We start from the raw sequence: 21,405 nt of genomic DNA, 5'->3' as shown, positions 1-21,405 counted from the left end.
TTGTCTTAAAAAAACTAAACTAGATGGAGAACTACTAATTGTATATTTGTATTGAATTAAGTCAAAGTAAAACCCAGACGGGTCATAAAGAAAGAGAAAAGAAAATACAACACAATTGCCACATGTAAAATGAGCGCAAGGACAATGGTTATGTTCCTTTTGTACGGCGACGACATTCTCAACCCCAAGATCATGGGTAACATGATGCAACAAATTTACATGGTTTCCGAGACTAAGATTTGCATAATAACAATAAAGTTGACACAATATTTGCAGTGGCAGGCAAAAGAATACAGTGATTCTCACAAAGGATAATCTAGCAAAAAGAAATTGGAAGGGCAGCACTAGGTGTTGTTTTTTAACCACAATGAGACGACACACCATCTCTTTTTTGATTGTCACGTGGTTAGATTTGTTTGGAGTACCTTTTTATAACTTTTGGAATAAATTCACCTAACAATGTTGCTAATATGTTTGGGATTTGACTAAAGGGTTTACAATCTAAGGCTAAAGCACCAAATCTTTATTGGGATTGCGGCATTGTTGTGGATAATGTGGATTTGTAGAAAAGATATGGTTTTCAATGGTTCCAACTTTAACTCTTACTTGCAAGTTATTTTCAGGGGGACGTATTGGGCTCAACAGTGGTCCTGTTGCTTAAAGAAGAGGATTGTGATGTGATGAAGGAGGGATGCAAACTGCTAGAGACAACTTTCTTGCACTTCTTTGGTAATAAAGATGGATGGAACAGGAGAAAGCAGTTAATGGAGTAATGTGGTTGTTGGTTTATTTGGAAAGTCTTTTCACCTTGAACGGTGTTGGAGTCTTTCTACTCTTTCAGTGTTATGTAAGGTGCTCGAGCTTATGTGCTACTTTTGTTTGTAAACTTGTATGTAATGATTGAGCTTGTACGCTCGGAATTTTTTTGGCTGTATACATCCTCATTGGTGTAGAAGTCTGCTTTTGTAAATTCCCATTTTCTAAAAAATAGCCACCATGACGAAAGCCCGCCAGATCGACCTCCTTTCGTGCTGTATGGTGCCGAAGCACCAACAATCGACCTCCTTTCGTGTTGTCAGGCAGCAGCCTGGCGTGGCCTTGCCCATGTCTTCTCCTCTTAGCCATCCATCGCCTTAATTTGCAGCTACCTTTCTCTGGCGTGAGCCTCCGTCTTCAACAAATTCAAAGTACGGCTATGTTAATTAGATACTTGAATACTTTACATCTACAAAGTTTCTATTAAAAATACGGAAGTTCTTAAATTTCATTCCACAACCAATACTTTTTGTTGGAATTAATGAATGGGCCTTAGCCCACTCGAAGATTAATTCTTTGAAAAATCACAAAAACCCACCTCATGGGATGGCATGCATGTGGAGTTTAGTACCACCTTGCTTATTCTAGGAGAGGGGGACCTTCTTAAAAGGGAGGATGCCCTCCTAGTCACTTGAAGCATGTGTGGTGGAGAGAAGAGGGGAAACACACGCGCGCGCTCGCTCGCCTCGCCTGGCCGGGCACACGGCGCGCGTGCACGACGTACGCGTCGAATGGTCCAAAAAATTGGCTCCTCACCCTTGCGCAGATGCAGCCTCCTTTTGCAGTTTTGTTTTGCTGCAAATTCGGATTCGTTTTTGTTTTGGAAACGTTCCGAAAAATTCAGTGCGTGCAAACGGCGTGGAGTCCGGATAAGTTACGCGCGACTTATCCGGTTCGGTTACGCGCAGTAGAGATCGTGCGGGCGCCCTGATCAAGCGACCCTTCTCTATATAAACCGACCTGCCGTCTTCACGCAGCATACGCAAAATCAATCTAGGGTTTGCCTCCTACTCTGTACTGCGCCGTCGCTCGTAGACTACTCCATCTCGCTCGCCGGCGTGCACCAGCGATCGGGAGAGCAGGTCTCCGGAACCTCTGCCTTCGACGTTCTGCACCGGGAGAAGGCGGCAATAAGGTTTTTTGGGAAGCGCTTCGCGCGACTGCTCCCTGTTCGTTCGCGACGGCTCGCCTTCCTCTTCGCTCGCGTGTTTCGTGTCTTCATAGACACCTGCGAAAAGTTTCGACCAAGCAGCCGGTCTTTCCGTCACCTCGGTACGTGTTCAATATGTTGCGCATATTTGATCTGTTCATGTTATACTGTGTAGTTTACATGTGTAGATCTAATGATGCGTTCATGCTAGTTTTCATCTGTAATGTCATGATTTATTTATGGAATAGATTAAATCATTATATGTCTATAATCTCAACAGTCCAAAAACCTTACTATAGGCACTGTGATTTTACTATGGCTGGTTTTGCCGATGCACTGAGGCCGGATAAATTCACCGGTGTGCATTTTAAGAGATGGCAGATCAGGGTCACTCTGTGGCTGACAGCTATGAAATGCTTCTGGGTGAGTACTGGCAAACCTGAAGGAGTTCTTACTGCTGAACAGCAGAAGCAATTCGAGGAAGCCACTACTCTCTTTGTGGGATGCATTCTTAGCGTTCTTGGCGATCGTCTGGTCGAGGTGTATATGCATATGACCGACACTAAGGAGTTGTGGGATGCACTGAATACTAAATTCGGTGCTACTGATGCTAGCAATGATCTGTATATCATGGAGTAGTTTCATGACTACAAGATGGCTGACAACCGTTCTGTAGTCGAACAGGCTCATGAGATACAAACCATGGCTAAGGAACTCGAACTCCTTAAATGTGTCTTACCCGACAAATTTGTGGCCGGGTGCATTATTGCAAAACTACCTCCATCTTGGAGAAGTTTCGGTACTGCACTCAAACACAAGAGACAGGAATACTCCGTTGAGGGGTTGATAGCGTCTCTTGATGTTGAGGAGAAAGCTCGGGAAAAAGATGCCGCGTCTAAGGGCGATGGTGGGCAGTCCAGTGCCAATGTTGTGCACAAGGCCCAGAACAAGAGCAAGGGGAAATACAAAGCTCAGCAGACCACCAACTTCAAGAAGCAGAAGAAGAACAACAACAATCCTAATCAGGATGAGAGGACTTGCTTTGTGTGTGGCCAAGTTGGTCATCTGGATAGGAAGTGTCCACAGCGCAAGGGGATGAAGGCACCTGCAGGGCAGACTTCTAAGTCTGCTAATGTGACCATTGGCAACACTGGAGATGGAAGCGGGTATGGTAATTTACCTACTGTTTTTTCAGTTAATCAATCTACTAATTGGTGGGTTGATACTGGGGCCAATGTACATGTTTGTGCTGACATCTCATTGTTTTCTTCTTATCAGGTAGCACGGGGTTCCACCGTCCTAATGGGGAATGGGTCACATGCTTCTGTTCATGGTGTTAGCACGGTAGATCTGAAGTTTACTTCGGGAAAGATCGTGCAGCTGAAGAACGTGCAGCATGTCCCTTCTATCGACAGGAATCTTGTTAGTGGCTCCCGTCTGACTAGAGACGGATTTAAGTTGGTTTTTGAGTCTAATAAAGTAGTCGTGTCTAAACATGGATATTTTATTGGTAAAGGTTATGAGTGCGGAGGCCTGTTCCGCTTTTCCCTTTCTGATTTCTGCAATAAGTCTGTGAACCATATTTGTGGTAGTGTGGATGATGAGGCTAATGTTTGGCATTCACGTTTATGTCATATTAATTTTGGCTTGATGTCTCGGCTTAATTCCTAATTTTGGCATGTGTTTAATTCCTAAGTTTTCCATTGTCAAAGGTTCTAAGTGCCATAGTTGTGTGCAATCAAAGCAACCTCGCAAGCCTCACAAGGCTGTCGAGGAGAGAAACTTGGCACCACTAGAACTCCTACATTCAGATCTTTGTGAAATGAATGGGGTGTTGACGAAGGGTGGAAAACGATATTTCATGACATTCATTGATGATGCTACTAGATTTTGCTATGTGTACTTGTTGAAAACGAAAGACGAGGCTCTAGACTATTTTAAAATTTATAAGGCAGAAGTTGAAAATCAACTTGACAGAAAGATAAAAAGGCTTAGGTCTGATCGTGGTGGAGAGTTTTTCTCGAACGAGTTTGACTTATTCTGTGAGGAACATGGCATCATACATGAGAGGACGCCTCCCTATTCTCCCGAGTCTAATGGGATTGCTGAAAGGAAGAATCGCACACTGACTGACTTGGTGAATGCCATGTTGGACACCGCGGGACTGCCTAAGGCATGGTGGGGGGAGGCATTGTTGACCTCAAATCATGTGTTAAACAGAGTTCCTAACAGAAATAAGGACAAAACACCATATGAGATATGGATTGGTAGAAAACCATCACTTTCTTATTTGCGCACATGGGGGTGCTTGGCGAAAGTCAATGTACCAATAACGAAGAAGCGCAAACTTGGACCTAAGACTGTGGACTGTGTTTTTCTGGGATATGCTTATCATAGCATTGCCTATAGATTTTTAATAGTTAAATCCGAGGTACCGGACATGAATGTTGGTACAATTATGGAGTCTCGTGATGCTATCTTCTTTGAGAGCTTTTTCCCAATGAAGGATACACATAGTGGTTCGAACCAACCATCTGAAATAATTCCCAGTTCAATCACACCACCAGAACAAACTGAACATACACATGAACTTGTCTCTGAGGAGGATGTCAGTGAAGCTCCTCGAAGGAGTAAGAGACAAAGGACGGCTAAGTCTTTTGGTGATGATTTCACTGTGTACCTCGTGGATGATACTCCTAAGTCAATTTCAGAAGCATATGCATCTCCTGATGCAGACTACTGGAAGGAGGCTGTCCGTAGTGAAATGGATTCCATTATCGCTAACGGGACTTGGGAGGTGACAGAGCGACCCTATGGGTGTAAACCTGTGGGGTGCAAGTGGGTGTTCAAGAAGAAGCTTAGGCCTGACGGTACTATTGAAAAGTACAAGGCTCGGCTTGTTGCTAAGGGCTATACTCAGAAAGAAGGCGAAGATTTCTTTGACACTTACTCACCTGTTGCTAGATTGACCATAATTCGTGTGCTACTTTCCCTAGCAGCCTCACATGGTCTTCTCGTTCATCAAATGGACGTTAAGACAGCTTTTCTTAATGGAGAGCTGGATGAGGAGATCTATATGGATCAACCTGATGGGTTTGTAGTTGAAGGTCAAGAAGGCAAAGTGTGCAAATTGTTGAAGTCTTTGTATGGTCTGAAACAAGCTCCTAAGCAATGGCATGAGAAATTTGACAAAACATTGACATCTGCAGGCTTTGCAGTCAATGAGGCAGATAAATGTGTGTACTATCGCCATGGTGGGGGTGAGGGAGTTATTTTGTGCTTGTATGTTGACGACATACTGATATTTGGGACAAACCTTGAGGTGATAAATGAGGTTAAATCATTCTTGTCTCAAAATTTTGATATGAAGGATTTGGGAGTAGCTGATGTTATCTTAAACATTAAGCTAATTAGAGGTGAGAATGGGATTACACTCTTGCAGTCCCATTATGTGGAGAAGATCTTGAATCGCTTTGGCTACATTGATAGTAAGCCTTCTCCAACACCTTATGATCCTAGCTTGTTGCTTCGCAAGAACAAGAGAATTGCTAGGAATCAACTGGAATACTCCCAAATCATTGGCTCGTTGATGTACCTGGCTAGTGCAACTAGGCCTGATATCTCCTTTGCTGTGAGCAAGTTGAGCCGATTTACCTCTAATCCGGGAGATGATCACTGGCGTGCGCTTGAGCGAGTAATGCGCTATCTGAAAGGTACTGTGGAATTGGGGCTTCACTATACTGGGTATCCTGCGGTACTGGAGGGTTATAGTGATTCTAACTGGATCTCTGATGTGGATGAGATCAAAGCCACTAGTGCATATGTTTTCACACTGGGTGGTGGTGCTGTTTCATGGAGGTCTTGCAAACAGACCATTTTGACGAGGTCAACCATGGAAGCATAGCTAACGGCACTGGATACTGCTACTGTTGAGGCAGAATGGCTGCGTGATCTATTAATGGATCTGCCTGTTGTTGAAAAACCGGTGCCGGCTATCCTTATGAACTGTGACAATCAAACGGTAATTGTCAAAGTGAATAGTTCTAAGGATAATATGAAATCGTCTAGACATGTGAAAAGACGATTGAAGTCTGTCAGGAAATTAAGAAACTCCGGAGTTATAACGTTGGATTACATCCAAACAGCGAGAAACCTGGCAGATCCCTTCACGAAGGGACTATCACGAAATGTGATAGACAATGCATCGAAGGAGATGGGTTTGAGACCCATGTGAGTTATACTATGGTGGTAACCCAGTCTATGTGATCGGAGATCCCGTGAATTAGATCCTGGGAAGAACAAACCATTAGTAAACTAGAGGAGAGTATCAATATATATACCCTCTCCAAGTGAAGATGCATGTACTCTCGTGAGCTGCAAGGCAGGTTGGCTATGCCTTAATGAGTTCTGTTGACTTTAATTAGCAAAGATGTTGTCCTGCAGAGCATTCTTGAAAGAACTCACCTTTGTGAGCTTGACTGTTGGTCACAGTCTATGAAGATTTTGGGTGAATCTTCTAGGAAGCTTACTAAAGACCTAGGAGTATGACTTATACGCTCCACCCGAGGGGTAGTCTACAGACGGTCTAGTACCAGATAAGACTTTGAGTGAAACTTGCTTGCACAAGACTTGCAATTCAACGCGTAGTCCATTGTTCAAGTTGTGAGTAAGTGTAGCTTGGAGTTCTAGGTGGATGTTCAACCTTAATTGGTCTCCATCGAACCGCTGGTATATAAACAGTACATTGGAAAAGGCAAGTCTCAGTGGGATTTTGAGATTTGGTGGGGGATTGTTGGCATTAATGAATGGGCCTTAGCCCACTCGAAGATTAATTCTTTGGAAAATCACAAAAGCCCACCTCATGGGATGGCATGCATGTGGAGTTTAGTACCACCTTGCTTATTCTAGGAGAGGGGGACCTTCTTAAAAGGGAGGATGCCCTCCTAGTCACTTGAAGCATGTGTGGTGGAGAGAAGAGGGGAAACACACGCGCGCGCTCGCTCGCCTCGCCTGGCCGGGCAGGGCAGGCGGCGCGCGTGCACGACGTACGCGTCGAATGGTCCGAAAAATTGGCTCCTCACCCTTGCGCAGATGCAGCCTCCTTTTGCAGTTTTGTTTTGCTGCAAATTCGGATTCGTTTTTGTTTTGGAAACGTTCCGAAAAATTCAGTGCGTGCAAACGGCGTGGAGTCCGGATAAGTTACGCGCGACTTATCCGGTTCGGTTACGCGCAGTAGAGATCGTGCGGGCGCCCTGATCAAGCGACCCTTCTCTATATAAACCGACCTGCCGTCTTCACGCAGCATACGCAAAATCAATCTAGGGTTTGCCTCCTACTCTGTACTGCGCCGTCGCTCGTAGACTACTCCATCTCGCTCGCCGGCGTGCACCAGCGATCGGGAGAGCAGGTCTCCGGAACCTCTGCCTTCGACGTTCTGCACCGGGAGAAGGCGGCAATAAGGTTTTTTGGGAAGCGCTTCGCGCGACTGCTCCCTGTTCGTTCGCGACGGCTCGCCTTCCTCTTCGCTCGCGTGTTTCGTGTCTTCGTAGACACCTGCGAAAAGTTTCGACCAAGCAGCCGGTCTTTCCGTCACCTCGGTACGTGTTCAATATGTTGCGCATATTTGATCTGTTCATGTTATACTGTGTAGTTTACATGTGTAGATCTAATGATGCGTTCATGCTAGTTTTCATCTGTAATGTCATGATTTATTTATGGAATAGATTAAATCATTATATGTCTATAATCTCAACACTTTTTGCCCTGAAACGTAAGTAATGGTGACTTTTGCTCTATTTTTGGTTAGAAGAATAATATATGAGATTTGTTCTAATCCAACCAAAATTACCTCGAGGTATCGGTACCTCACGATACCAAATCGTTTCCGATCATCGTACCTCGAGGTACTTTTTACTGAATCGCGATAAATCTCATAATATATAGGTACACAATTTGGTAGATAGTTCAAACATGTGATGATAATATTTCAGTATTAAAAAAAGAGAGAAGAAAACCAAGCAAGATTATTGTAAGGCAGTCAAATGAATTTGCTTGAAATTATGTGTGGAGCAGAATAGATAGTTATACCTTCTCCAGCTCCATTGTAGGGTTGTTGGGGTTTAACTGGAGCGATCTCTTAATTGCAATCTCTGCATCATCCGCCTCCCCTGTCTTGGAACCAAAACACCGCATCCAAACATCGACATGCTCGAGCGAAGAGAGGTTCTCCAGACCGAAGTCGAAATCTCCAAATTGACCCATTGTCTCACTTACTCCAAAGTATAAACTCAGATCCCTGACCTTCTGCATGGCTCCTTGCGCAAATCCCACATACATGCTGCTGCTCGCTAAACTGAACTGTGTTAGACACAGGAATGGACAGCCTTTCCCAATAACCAACCTCTTGTTTTTGTCATGTATGGCTTTGTTCACCGATATAGATATATAGAGATCATTGAGATGTGGTATGCTCCCAAGAACTTGCAGTTCGTCTTCTCCAAGTGTTAATAATATGAGATGCAGGGAGGAGAGGGAGCAGAGTGAGGACATCCATCCTGGAAAAGCGGTTAAAGTGCAGAATGACATGTCAATGGATTGAAGCCGTTGAGGCCCAGGCGATAAACTGCCACATGTGGAACCTAGTGTTCCATCTACCTCTAGGAGTTCAAGGCTTACTAGGTTGGATAGGCACTGGATGAAAGGTTTCTCATAGCTCTCATCCCATTTATCGAAGTAAATTGTTAAGCGCCTCAGCTTAGAAAGACAACCTAGATCGTGCAACATGGTTGGAGAATCGATAGTGATAACATTAGGAATTTCCTGCAGCCTGTTTAGACTCCCAAGACCGTCTGGCAATCTCATCATATTGGGGAAATGCAGGTACACCAGCTGTTTTAGTTGAATAAAGGTCGGTGGCAGCTCTTTGATATTAGTGATAGATATGTCCAGGACCTGTAAAAACTGCAGATTTGCAATCTCTTTTGGGAGCTCGCTTATACTTGTACCATATAGCCGCAAATACCTAAGGTGAAACAACTTGCAGATATCCTTACAATGTTGATTCTCAACTTTGTCACAACCACTGAAATCCAGTACACGTAAGAATGGGCACATGCTTGGTAGAGTTGGCAGTAGACTACTCAGACCTTGCCCACACACAGTCAGTGACCTCAAATGGCACAAGCTTATCGTAGCCAACTGCTTGACATACTCTTCCTCGTTTGTTTGGATGGACAGTCGGCGGATCTTTTTTGGTAGAGACAAGGACGGGTGTCCATCTAATCTTGTTAGGAAATGCTCCTCATTTGATAGGGACGTGATGAGATCAAGCACCATGTCATGTACACGATAATACTCTGGGTAATCGTTAACAATATCACATGCTGGTTGGATCATACCCTTGTTCATGAGCTCATAAATGTATTCCCCTCCTACTTGATAAAAACTACTGCCCTGTTTAGTCTCAACGAAACCTTCGCCTACCCATTTCCATATCAAGGTCTCCCTAGTACTCAGATAATCCTCTGGATAGGAACTTAAATACAACAAACAAGTCTTCAGATGTGGAGGGAGGTCATAGTAACTGATTGATAATATTCTTCTCATGTTCCTCAAATCAGGACTGTCCTCAAGCCCAGAACCCATGGAATGGTACACCTTATACCAGTATTCATGTTGATTACCTTTTTTACTAGCCAACATACTAGCTATCGTAATGATAGCTAATGGTATACCACCACATTTCTTCAAAATTTTTTGAGATACTTCGGATAAATGATAAGGATGACATTTGTCTTCCGAGTGAAATATAATTTGGTTGAATAGCTTTATTGAATCATCAGGTGAAAGAGGCTCAAGCTTATAAGCACCGCCAACTTGTTCGGCAACGTCTACAGCTCGAGTTGTTGTAATTATTCTGCTTCCAAGTTGATTATCAACCAACACATATTTGATTGTTTTCCACACAGATTTGCTCCATATATCATCGATAACAACGATGTACCTACGAGGGAATATAACACCAATTAAATTTTGGGTAACAGAAGTAGCTTTCAGTTTGTATACCAATTGTGGGTACAAGAACCAATTAAACTGTTAACAAAGGAAGAGACATGTACCTCTTGTTTTGAAGGAATTTCCTTAGTTCATCAATAAGCTGCACTTCTTCCCATGTTTCTCCGTTAATGTTCAAGTACGTTTTCTCGTCGAGCTGACGGAGCATGTTCTTGAATACCCCCACCATGTTAGGATGAAGAGATATAGAAACAAAAGCCCCACAATCGAACTCCAATTTAAGCTTGTGATACACAACACTAGCAAGAGTCGTCTTGCCCAAACCTCCAAAACCAACGATGGAGACAACCTTCAAGTTTCGCTTGGACTCTACATCATCATGCATCTCCATCAGCCTACTGACTAGATCATCGGTCTTCTTCTTGGTGCCAACAAGCTCCGAAACATTCTTATACAGTGCTGACTGCAGGCGAAGGCTATCGACAGTTTGGTGACCGACAGGCCTGGCTACTGTAACACCATCAACCTTGTACTTATCGCGCAGCTCACTCACCTCCTTGATGTGGCTCTTGATGTCTCTGATGTTGGCACCGATCTTATGGCGAATCTTGAACTTGGTCAACAGGTTGAGGCTTCTGTCGATGAAGCCCCTAAAGCTGCGATGCTTGTCGAAGTGGACCATGAAGCTGTCGATGGTGTCCTCGATGTCGTAGGAGAGCTCTCTGACGTCTCTCACCCAGAGCTTGACGAGCTTGTTGGGTTCATCTGACTCTGAGATCTCCAGGATGGCAGCCTGCATTCGCTCCAGCTCGGCCATAAGGAACATGATCTCTCCCCTGACGGTCTTATGCAGCTGGTACTCCTTCCTGAGGACCTCACCCAGCTTCGGCAGCAGGGTGCTGATCGCGCCCGTCACAATCTCGACCATTGTGGATCACTTAGTGGTCGTGGTTTCTGTATCACACTACGGTCTTGTTCAGTTAATTCCCATAAGGAAAAGATTAGAGAGGATTTATTTCATACCTATTGTGGTGTTGAATTATTTTTCCTCAATTCCCTCCAAACCAAATAAGGCCTACGGTGGATGGCAAAAAGATGTGCGAGGAGAAGAGGAAGATGTACTTCATGGCGACGGAGACAAACATTCAATTTGGGTTAACTAGGGTGTAATTGAACCAGTGTGGAGAAAACCTCGACAGCACAAAACAGTATGGAGTCCGATGAACTGACCGAGCAATTACGGCGGCGGAGACGGCACGTTGACTGGCGCGTATCTTGCGGTCCACTCGGCCGCGGCGCCGATGACAAGCCGTCCCCTCCGCCGGAGCGCCGATCCACGTCTCTCCCCTTGCCGCTCCGCCGCACGCTCGTGCTGGTCCGCGTCGGCGGTGAGCGGAGGACGAGCGGGCTTGAGGCGAGAGGTGGTGACCACCAAGTGGACGGCGAGCGGATCATCCGACTACCGGAGTCAAGTCAACGGCGGAACACCGAACTGCTCAATGGAAGGCATTCATCGGGCAGCTTTAGTTTAGGCCATGTTCTAGATCCCACACAAAAATTTTATATCATATTACATTGAATGTTTGAACATCTATATGAAGTATTAAATATAGATTAAAAAATAACTAATTGTATAAATTGCGACTAATTTGCGAGACGAATCTTTTAAGCCTAATTGTTACATGATTTTTTTTCTTTTGAAAAAAGGCCACAACCCAGCTTTTATAACAAAGCATAACAGAGTCATACAACCGCTGGGAATACCAGCTCAAGATGTCAAGCACAGAACCGCTGGGAATACCAGCTCAGGATGTCAAGCACAGAAGCTAAGTAGGATAGGACGCTACTGGCACAATCATAACAAGCCAGAGATAAATCGACAAAGCGCTAAGAGTCCAAAAAGATAAGTGCACGGCAGAGGGGTCGCCACTACGACGACATTAGGTGCTTGAGTCTCCTACCGCTCGAATACTGGCAAGCAGTAATCCGTGTACCTTCTCCAGCTCGCCCCTTAGTTGAGTTGATGCCAAAGCTTTCCTGTAACATGAATGACAGGGCTTTGTGAGGCAAAGAAACAACATTTCGCAAAAGAATATTGTTAAAGACAGGGCGTAGCCAGGGGTAGTCCTGGTGGGCCCGGGACTACCCCCGAATTTGGCCCAGCGACCCCCTAACCCCCCAAAAAATATCAGCCCAGTTGCTCAGCTAGGCCCAATAAGTCAGACCAATGAAACGAGAGTGGCTAGGGTTGGGGAGTTCGCTTCAGCCGCCGCCGCTTCTCTCGCACGCGCATGACTGCCGCTCCACGCCGTCGCTGTTCCTCCCCTCCCGGCCTCTTCCGCTCACCTCTCTCTCGCCACGGTCTCGCAGCATCCGCCTCAGTCTCCCCAACTCCCGTTGTCCGTCGCCGACCGAGGCGCCGAGCCACTGCCGTCATTTGCCCTCCCGGCTGCTCAATCCACGGAGCGGCAGAGGGTCGAGGAACCGCCGCGCCAAGGCACCATGGCGACCACGCTGCCACTGGCTGGTCACCGCGAGGCAGGCGCCATCAGCCGCTGGCGCCGGGAGCCCAAGACCCCTGGCCAGCCTGCTTAACTAATTTTGTGCTCTCTAAAACTAGGTAATGTTCTTTCAGAGTGATTGAATTGATTTTGATTCAGGAACTAGTAAGAGTGATTGAATTCTAGAGATATATGCACTCTTTCATAGTCATTGCTGCATTAGGACTGCCACATAAATCAAAAATGTATTCTGCAAATATTGTTTACTGAATTACTGCTGTGCTGGGATCTGGTTTTGCGTTTCCAATTTTTATTTCAGTGACACAAGAACTAATTGTCTGCAAATACATTTCTTGCGCATTCATACATGACAGGCGAGCTCTAATTTTGATGCCATCTAGAACATTGCTTTCGTTTGAATTAAAATAGTATAATCGGAGCAATGCATGCTTTCCCAATTAAGTTCTACAAATGCAAATTGATGATCATGTTTCTTTTTGAGAAAAAAATTGATAATCATGTTGAATTTTAATTTTTTAGGCCTTTGGTACATGTTGTTTCTATTTCTATCTAAAATCATAGTGATAAAATTAGCATGTGTGGTTTTTCCAGTGCAGATTTATCAACAAGTATGGATTTATGGTGTTCGAAAAATTTTGGTATGTAATATAAATTTGTGATTTGTGAAACAGGACTACCCAACGAAAATTTCCTGGCTACGCCACTGGTTAAAGACCCAATCATTCCTCATACTCCAAATAGCCCAAGCTCCTACAACAAAACAACACCACAACACTCTAATATCTGATCTCCTCTGATTCTGAAAAAGATTCAGAAGATCGTTTTTAGAAGTAGGGACCGTATTCCACCTAAAAGCATCTCTATAACAGCATTAGAGAAAACAAGCCGGTGGGCACCTGAACATGAGGTGATTTGTATCCTTTTCCAAGCCACACAGCTTGCAGAGAGGGCTACCTGGCCAGTTCATTTTTTTGAGCTATTTAGCTACTTGGATTCTCCCTTTCAACATCACCCACATAAACACTCTTGTTTTTAGGGGGGGGGGGGGGTTGGGGATTTCCAAAGTTCCTGAAGCATAATGTCTTTAACACCCCCAAAAACAATTTCCTTGTATAGGGATTTTGTTGTAAATTTCCCAGATTGGTTCAGTTTCCACACCATAATATTTCTCTCTGTTGTTAGCTGGACTGTACCAAGTAAGTCCTGCAACCTTAGCCAGTCAGGTAGTTCATCTTGACCTAAAGATCTCCTAAGATTCAATTTCCCACTCCCCTTCAGACAACATTTGTTTTACAGTCTTGTCAGGGCCACTGTAGATACTGTGAATGTAAGGGAATTGGATTTTCAAAGGAGACTCCCCTAACCAAATATCATCAGAACTGGATAGACTCCCCACAACCAATTTTATATGCACTGCCAAATTTCGTCCACCTTTTCACTTCATGAAGTCCTTTCCAAAATTGTGAGCACCCTTCGGCAGAAGATTGGAAAAACCCTCCCCCATTTGAGAAGTATTTTTCCTAAGCAATTCACAACAAGGGCTGGTATTGCCAGATTCTAATTTATAAATCCATTTGCAAAGAAGAGCTTCATTCATTACTCTAGTATTAATAAAGCCAAGACCTCCATCTTCTTTGGGTCTGCAAAGGGCATCCCATCTAATCATGTGGTATTTTTTCTTTCCATCCAAACCTTCCCAAAAGAACCTAGCTCTGATAGCATCCATCTTATGATGAACCTGTGCTGGTAGTAAGTAGAATCCCATCATATACATAGGGATGCTGGAGAGAAGAAATTGATTAGAATGGATTTGCCCCCATAAGGTAGAAAGCTACACTTCCATGTAGCTAATCTTTTTTCTATTTTTGAGACTGGGATTGACAAATCTTTTGCTATCAACTTCAGATCACTGACAGGCATCCCCAAATAAGTGATAGGTAGCTCTCCTCTCTTACAATTAAACAGATCAGCCACTCTTTGTGCCTCTTCTTCCCCAACACCTAATTACTCCATGATTTTGATAATATGGTGCTACAGTAAACATTTGCTAATGATGGATTAATTAGGCTTAATAAACACCCCCTTACTGAATAGCATGGTGGCTGGCGTATATTGCGCGGCTAATATCTTTATATTTTTTTCATAATATTTATTATTATTTTATTTTAAATTTTTGTTATTTGTAAATTATATTTCTATGGTTTTAGACTATTCTTCTAATATTCCTTATTTTTTTAATTCCGAATTTCTATTATTTCTAATTGTATTTTTATATGTACTCTAAACTCATCTTTTAACATTGCTTATTTTTAATTTTAAATTTCACTTATTTCTAAATTATATTTCTATATAAACTCTAGACTTTTTTTTTCAATATTTCTTATTTTTCATTTATCAATTTTAGTTATATTTCTATATGGATTTAAACTTTACTTTTACTTTTATTATTTTTTATTTCGAATTTCAATTAGTTATAAATTCCTATATGCACTCTAGATTCTTCTTTCAATTTCCTTATTTTTAATATCGATTTTTTGTTAATTCCAAATTGTATTTTTATATGGACTCTATTTTGCTACATGATATCGCGACTTTGTGGTTTTAGCTGTAGTATCCCGCACAAAGTCACTTTTGAAGAAACACACTCTGTATATGTGTGTATATGTGGTTATTTCACAGGGCACTCCATCCATTAAATTAAGACAATTTTTGCTGTAGGCCACTATGACTTTGAGGTTTTAGCTTTTGGACATGCCAAAAGTCAATCTTTGGAGAAACACACTATCAAAATATGGTAATTTACCATCGGACATCGCACCCATTAAAATATTAATTTCTTGTTGGATGGGAGAGAGAAACAACATAAAGAGTAAATAATACCCTTAGACTCACTTGTCATATTCAAGCTCTTCCTTTCTACTACCTTCATATTTTAATGTATGACGTCGTTGATTTTTTGTCCAACGTTTGACCATTCGTCTTATTCAAAAAATTTATATAATTATTATTTATTTTATTGTGACTTGATTCATCATCAAATGTTCTTTAAGCATGACATAAATATTTTCATATATTTGCACAAAATTTTTAAATAATACGAATGGTCAAACGTTGGTCGAAAGGTTAACAACGTCATACATTAAAATACGGACGGAGTATTTCCTCTTTCCTTTATACTTCCTTCTCCTTTCCAGGTGAGCAACGGCATGCCTGGTGTGTGCTTGCACGGCGTGATGCACTACAGCCATGCATGGCGAGGTAGTCCAGTGCGAGGGAGCTGGCCTGGTGCATGGCCCGTCGTATGACGTACGTGTTTGTGGAGTGCAAGAGGAGAGCAAGCTAGACGGGGCCGTAGCGGGAGAGCAAGGGAGGGTGCAGCAGGGAGCTGAGACGCGCGCACGGCCGGTGGCAACGACGACAGCAACGTCTCGCCGGTAGCACCGCATCGTCTCAACGTTAGTCCTTGTCCGGGAACACATTTTGACGCGCGCACCTGGTCACGTTCACCACCGGAGCTCAGTGCTGATGTTTCTCTCTCTCCCCCGGGACCGTTCCCGTCATTTTGATCCTCCTCATTGCTGGCTGCCGCCACCTATGAAAGAGTCACACCATAAGACACACTCAGCCGCCGCCATCACGGCCGTTCCCTTGCTGGAGTCGTGACGCCCGGCCTCACCCATCTCTCCGCTGCTCGTTTCTGGATCGATCTAAGAAAGAAGATGAACAGTGCCAAGTCACTGTTTAGACTGAGTAATCAATCCATAATAAAACCGGCATGTGTGATGGGAGATCCGAAAAGTGGGCCCAAGGGTACTTTAGAACTTTCACATGGTTTCTGTAAAATCAAAGATGTTTTTTTATTATTATTCTGTGATGAACAATTGGGCATTGGAGTTTATTGGTTTTGTTATTTGGAATTTATTCACGAAGTGGTTTTGGAGATGATTGGATTTCACAGGTGAATATACAGGTACTGCTGTGGTTTTATGTGGACCGGTCAGACCGGGCTCTGGTAGCCGGTCAGACCGGCGTGTAATGCGCGGTCAGACCGGCGCAGCCCGCGGTCTGACCGGCCTATACTGTGTCGGTTTCGGTTTCGGGTTGTTTATTTGGATATCCGAGTTTATTCCATGATTATGGCTTCTAGATGGATACTATACGTATGTAATACTATTGTTTGCTGCTAATGAGTCAAGTTGGAGATAGCTTGGTCTCGGAATATGGTTTATTTGTTTGTTCCATGTGTAGGTGACTCGATGTCTCGGGAGAGTATTTGCGGTGATGGACCGGGAGTCGGCTTGAGGATAAGACGACGTCCGTGGTGGTCAGAGATCATGCGGGATACTTAGGCAAGAGTTGATGCACGTGGTTGATGGAGATTCCATATGGCATACGATAGAGGAATTGTGTGCGTATGGGATGCGGAGTCGAATTTAGAAGGAGTCCAAATTTGGTACGTTTGGTTATGTAAAGTTTCTTTCTTGTACTAGTGGGTTTCCTAAGGTGTTTAGGACTCCTAGTATGAGTTTGGTTCGTGGCTTTAGGCTGCCTACCTCATGTATAAATAGAGGGGGAGCGTGAGGCTTCCCGGTATCGTTTTAGAGAGCAATTGAGTTGAGTTTTGAGTTAGAGTTTCGAGTTTAGTCGAAATTTTTGTAAGGAGTGCTGTTGTTGCACTTTGTAAACACAGAGAGAAGTAATAAAGTCGTCATCCACTTTAAGAGTTCTTCGATTTGTGTTTCACCGGGTTTCGGCGGTCTAACCGGCGGCGCACCGGCGGTCAGACCGGCGGCATCTCGGCGGTCCGACCGGCGGGCACACGACGGTCAGACCGGCAGCTACAGGAGTCGGCGACAGGCGTTTTCAGCAGTTCGACCGATCAATCTACATCGGTCAGACCGACGTTCATCAGGCGGTCAGACCGGCGCAACTACTTCGGTCAGACCGCGATCCATCAATTTCGAGGGTAACTTTTATTTCCGCTAAAAGTTTTCGGTTTTTGGGTATACCAACCATTCACCCCCCCTCTGGTTGGCTTAGTTCTTGTGATTCGATCCTACAGTTTCTCTCTCCTCTTTTAACCATAAATGAATATTCTAATGGATACGATGTCTATGAGCTAATTTTCACGCTTACATACCGTTGTTTCTCAAAATTCACTTTGTGCAATTTTCTACAGTTAAAATCACAAAATAACGATGTCATGTAACAGAATTTGTCTTTTTAATTTTATCCTACGCCACCCAAACCTTATGATTGGACCTGGATGGAAGCTAGCTACGTACACACATGAGAAAGGAGGACGAGGAAAGGGGTCACCGCTACCAGATGAAGAGACGAGCTTGTCGTGGTGATAGGGTCATCACAACAGTGAAGATGGCGATGGCACCAGCGACAGTGAGTAGGCATGGTCTGGTCGGTGCAGGATATCAAGAGCGGCCATGCAGAAGGGGTGAGAGCGACTGGATGGGTTACGGGGGCCGGTGGGGTAGTGGATTACACAGTCCCTTGGACGCATTCTACAAGAACATTTTAATGCAATGCCGTTTGACTATGCCAGCCACCATGACCACTACGACATGGACGCTGTGACGACAGAACAGCATCTACTCATCTGGCCGGAGAACCTGAGGAAGTAACTTTTGTCATTGTCACTATCGTCGTACTCAAACATTGCAACCTCGTTGAGTTTTGGGCCTAAGTTGGCAAACTACATCACATCAAAGTAGAAAAATTTAGGGAATGAATCTGTGTATGGCTAGGCTTGCATAGTTCAGATGAGTTTATGTTTTAGGCCAAAGTTGGCAAACCGCATCACATCAAAGCAGATGAATTTGGAGAATGAATTTGTGTGTGTCTGGGCTTGCGTAGACCGGATGGATAAAAATAGTATTCACGTCAACTCCACAGTAGAGATGCAACGTCCGACAATAATGTGTAGCATCAAATGTACGGTGCAAAGCAATTTCTGTTTTTTTTATTCCTGTTGCAACTTACGGGCATGATTGCTAGTGTATATATTATATTTGAATGGCTCACATATTATTGTGTAATACATGACATCTAGAGACTATTTCCACCTAACTGTTAAGACAACATTATAATACCTGTAAACGTTAATACACCAAAATAAATCCTTTTTTCCTTTCCCCAACTTCGTGCAACAAAATTATCCTTCATCTTTCATCAAGGACTGATGTTAAGTCAAGGGCTATAAAATAGTATCACCTCGTAGTTTTAACTGTAAGACACCACATAAGAGTGATGTTTTTAGATCAAGACACTCTCAAAAGTTGAATCTTTACTGGTAGAAACTGAACCTATTAAAATATTAATTTTCGGTTGAATAGGAGAGATAAATTATGTCGAATATCATAAATACCCCTAGACCCATATGTCAGCTCTCCCATCCCTCTTCTTTCCTTCTCTCTATCCCCTTCTCCTATGTCACTACGCACACCGGCTGCAGAATGCTCGCAGGTGTGCTACCTGAGTGATGGGACGATGGGCCACCGATTGGCCGAGGGGTCCACGTCGTCGCCACCTCCTTCGCTGGCTTTGCCCGTGCCGCCCATGCCACCGATTGTGCTCCATGGCCAGCCGCACCATGGGGAGGAGACGCCCAAGGTCCGCTTCTCGGTGTCAATGGCAACGAGTCTGACTCCGGCTGATCAGATGGCTCGGAGTATGACGACGAGCAATCCATCTCTCTGTCGACGCCAGGGGCGGAGGCAAGCCTAGGACAGCTTGGGCTTGAGCCCTAGGCTTGCCTCTATAAACATGCCTAAATCCTTTGAAATCACTATGTATTTTTTTTGAGAGAAGAAATATCCTATTAGTTGAGCCCTACTCGAGCCCTAGCTTTAGAAAATTTCTGGCTCCGCCACTCGACGCTCACACCTCCTATATTACCCTTCGGTGCCACACATGTTGCTCTCCCTGAGCTTAAGTAGGCAGGTGGCCTCCACACCCAGGCACAGAGGCCCCCACCGCAGGTGGTGTCGCCGGTGACCACGCCTTCATCGGGCAGCAGCATGCTGAGGAAGCGCTTCCGCACCAAGTCCATCTGATCTCTGTCGGTACAGTTTGAGATATTCTTTTTGCATGAAAAATAGGACGATATATCATTTAATTTTTTTTTAAATTGCCACTTCGCTAAATTTGTATGGAGATCAGTATATTTCTCTTTTGGTCTATATATATCCTTCTAATAGTATATCACATATATTTGAGAATTGGCTCTATTGATCCAAAAACAAAGAAACTGATCCTTGTTGTAAGAGCATCCACTGTATGTTGCGCTCTCTTGCTTAGTAGAAACGATATGGTCTTCGATAAATCTCCATCTAAATCTTTTATGCCGATACTTTTCAGGGCAACGTACTGGTTCTAGTTTTGGACATAACTACAAAGGTGATATGAGGGCATCAATACATGTATGATGCATGCCATAAGCTAGAGACAAAATTATGTAGATTACGTCAACTACGGATGGAGACTTAAGTATAGGTTCCAATAAGTATTGGTTCTTTATCGAGTGCTGGTGGTCTATAGTCTTTGTTTCACTTCCTGAATTTCCTGTGCTCTTTGTGAGTAATTCGTTGTGCTCTATGTTGAGCGGATATTTGTAATAAGTGGCTGGAGCTTCTTTGAAGTAAAGGCCAAATTATAGTCGATCATGTAAAAATAGCTACCCAATCACTTTCTTTTGTTTAAAATATAAGAGTAATTTTATAATTCTTGAGAAGATATCGGAAGATACCAGTATTTTCTAGTGTAAAACTTAGTAACACATGTGCAAGATATCTCGAGGTATCAAAATTTTTAGAGTAAAATTTTGGTACCTAAGGCTAAAGACCATAAAATTTCTCAAAATATAAATATATGTTAGGTTGTTAAGCATAGATAAGTTAAGAGGAAAACACTATAGTGCCCCTCAATAAATAAGATGTGGTTATGAATATTTTGGTATAAATTTTAAATACTAAAAGTGCTTATATTTCGGACAGCTCGTATTTCCCTGTTTTTTCTTTTCTTTAACCCCGCCAAAACCCCTTCTCTTCGGGTGGTGCTAATGGGCGATCGATTGCTCCAAGCGATCGATCCCCATCCTCCCTAACACACTACTCCCCCCTTCCTCCTCCCCTTCTTCTCTTCCTACTACACCATAAATTTTAAAAAAATAAAAAAACAAAAGTTAGAAAAATTTATATATAGAAATACTATATATAAAAAATATTTGAATTCAAATTCAAATTCAAATTTGAATCGGATATATAAACTTTTGATTTATAAACTTTGGGTCTATAAACTTTAGGTGTATAAATTTTAAATGTACTTTAGGTTTATAAACTTTAGATGTACAGAAATACTATATATAAAAAATATTTGAATTTAAATTCAAATTTGAATCGGATATATAAACTTTGGTTCTGTAAACTTTAGGTGTATAAACTTTAAATGTATAGAAATACTATATATAAAAAATATTTGAATTCAAATTCAAATTTGAATCGGATATATATAAACTTTTGACTTGTAAACTTTGGGTCTCTAAACTTTAGATGTATAAACTTTAGATGTGTAAACTTGGGGTGTATAAATTTACTAAAATAGAAAAGTAATGCGGTAAAAAAAAAGAAACCACGTGAAGAAGGGGGTGATCGATGTAGGGAGGGGACCGATTGCTTGGAGCGATCGACCGATTTTTTGGTATATAAGCACATGCAACCTTTTAATTACAAATGTAAACACACGATATTTGAATTTCTATTTCTAAATGACATGCCCATATGCCCAAGTCAATCAGATTTACCTTATGTTGAATAAAATAATTTGTTTACTTAAATGTCCAAGAGATTAACGAGCTTTTGACCGCCTTGTTACTATCAGTAACATGCGGAA

General features: G+C 43.0%; 1 protein-coding gene and 2 long non-coding RNA genes across 5 annotated transcripts; 2 read left to right on the top strand and 1 right to left on the bottom strand.

Annotated features, from left to right (window-relative positions):
- Positions 1–130: 130 nt before the first annotated feature.
- Positions 131–11,477, bottom strand: LOC4350705 (disease resistance protein RGA5-like). 3 transcript variants are annotated; one of them, XM_015761509.3, is made up of 5 exons: positions 11,210–11,477; positions 11,003–11,100; positions 10,084–10,943; positions 8,054–9,968; positions 131–1,171 (listed from the first exon to the last, which is right to left on the bottom strand). In XM_015761509.3, the coding sequence occupies exons 3-5, from the start codon at positions 10,905–10,907 to the stop codon at positions 1,145–1,147; spliced, it is 2,766 nt and encodes a 921-aa protein (XP_015616995.1). In that variant the 5' UTR covers positions 10,908–10,943; positions 11,003–11,100; positions 11,210–11,477; the 3' UTR covers positions 131–1,144. The 3 variants fall into 3 exon arrangements, with proteins under 3 accessions (XP_015616995.1, XP_015616996.1, XP_015616993.1); XM_015761510.3 differs by having other exon boundaries at positions 10,084–10,933; XM_015761507.3 differs by having other exon boundaries at positions 11,003–11,477.
- Positions 11,478–12,449: 972 nt separating this feature from the next.
- Positions 12,450–17,227, top strand: LOC136354002 (uncharacterized). Its single transcript, XR_010737661.1, has 2 exons — positions 12,450–12,599; positions 16,750–17,227. It is a non-coding gene; the product is annotated as an uncharacterized lncRNA (long non-coding RNA).
- On the top strand, positions 14,445–16,474 carry LOC136354003 (uncharacterized). Its single transcript, XR_010737662.1, has 2 exons — positions 14,445–15,370; positions 15,696–16,474. It is a non-coding gene; the product is annotated as an uncharacterized lncRNA (long non-coding RNA).
- Positions 17,228–21,405: the final 4,178 nt, after the last annotated feature.

This window comes from Oryza sativa, chromosome 11, assembly GCF_034140825.1.
Source record: "Oryza sativa Japonica Group chromosome 11, ASM3414082v1".
Lineage (NCBI taxonomy): Eukaryota > Viridiplantae > Streptophyta > Magnoliopsida > Poales > Poaceae > Oryza > Oryza sativa.
This window is presented reverse-complemented; position numbering and strand designations above follow the sequence as displayed.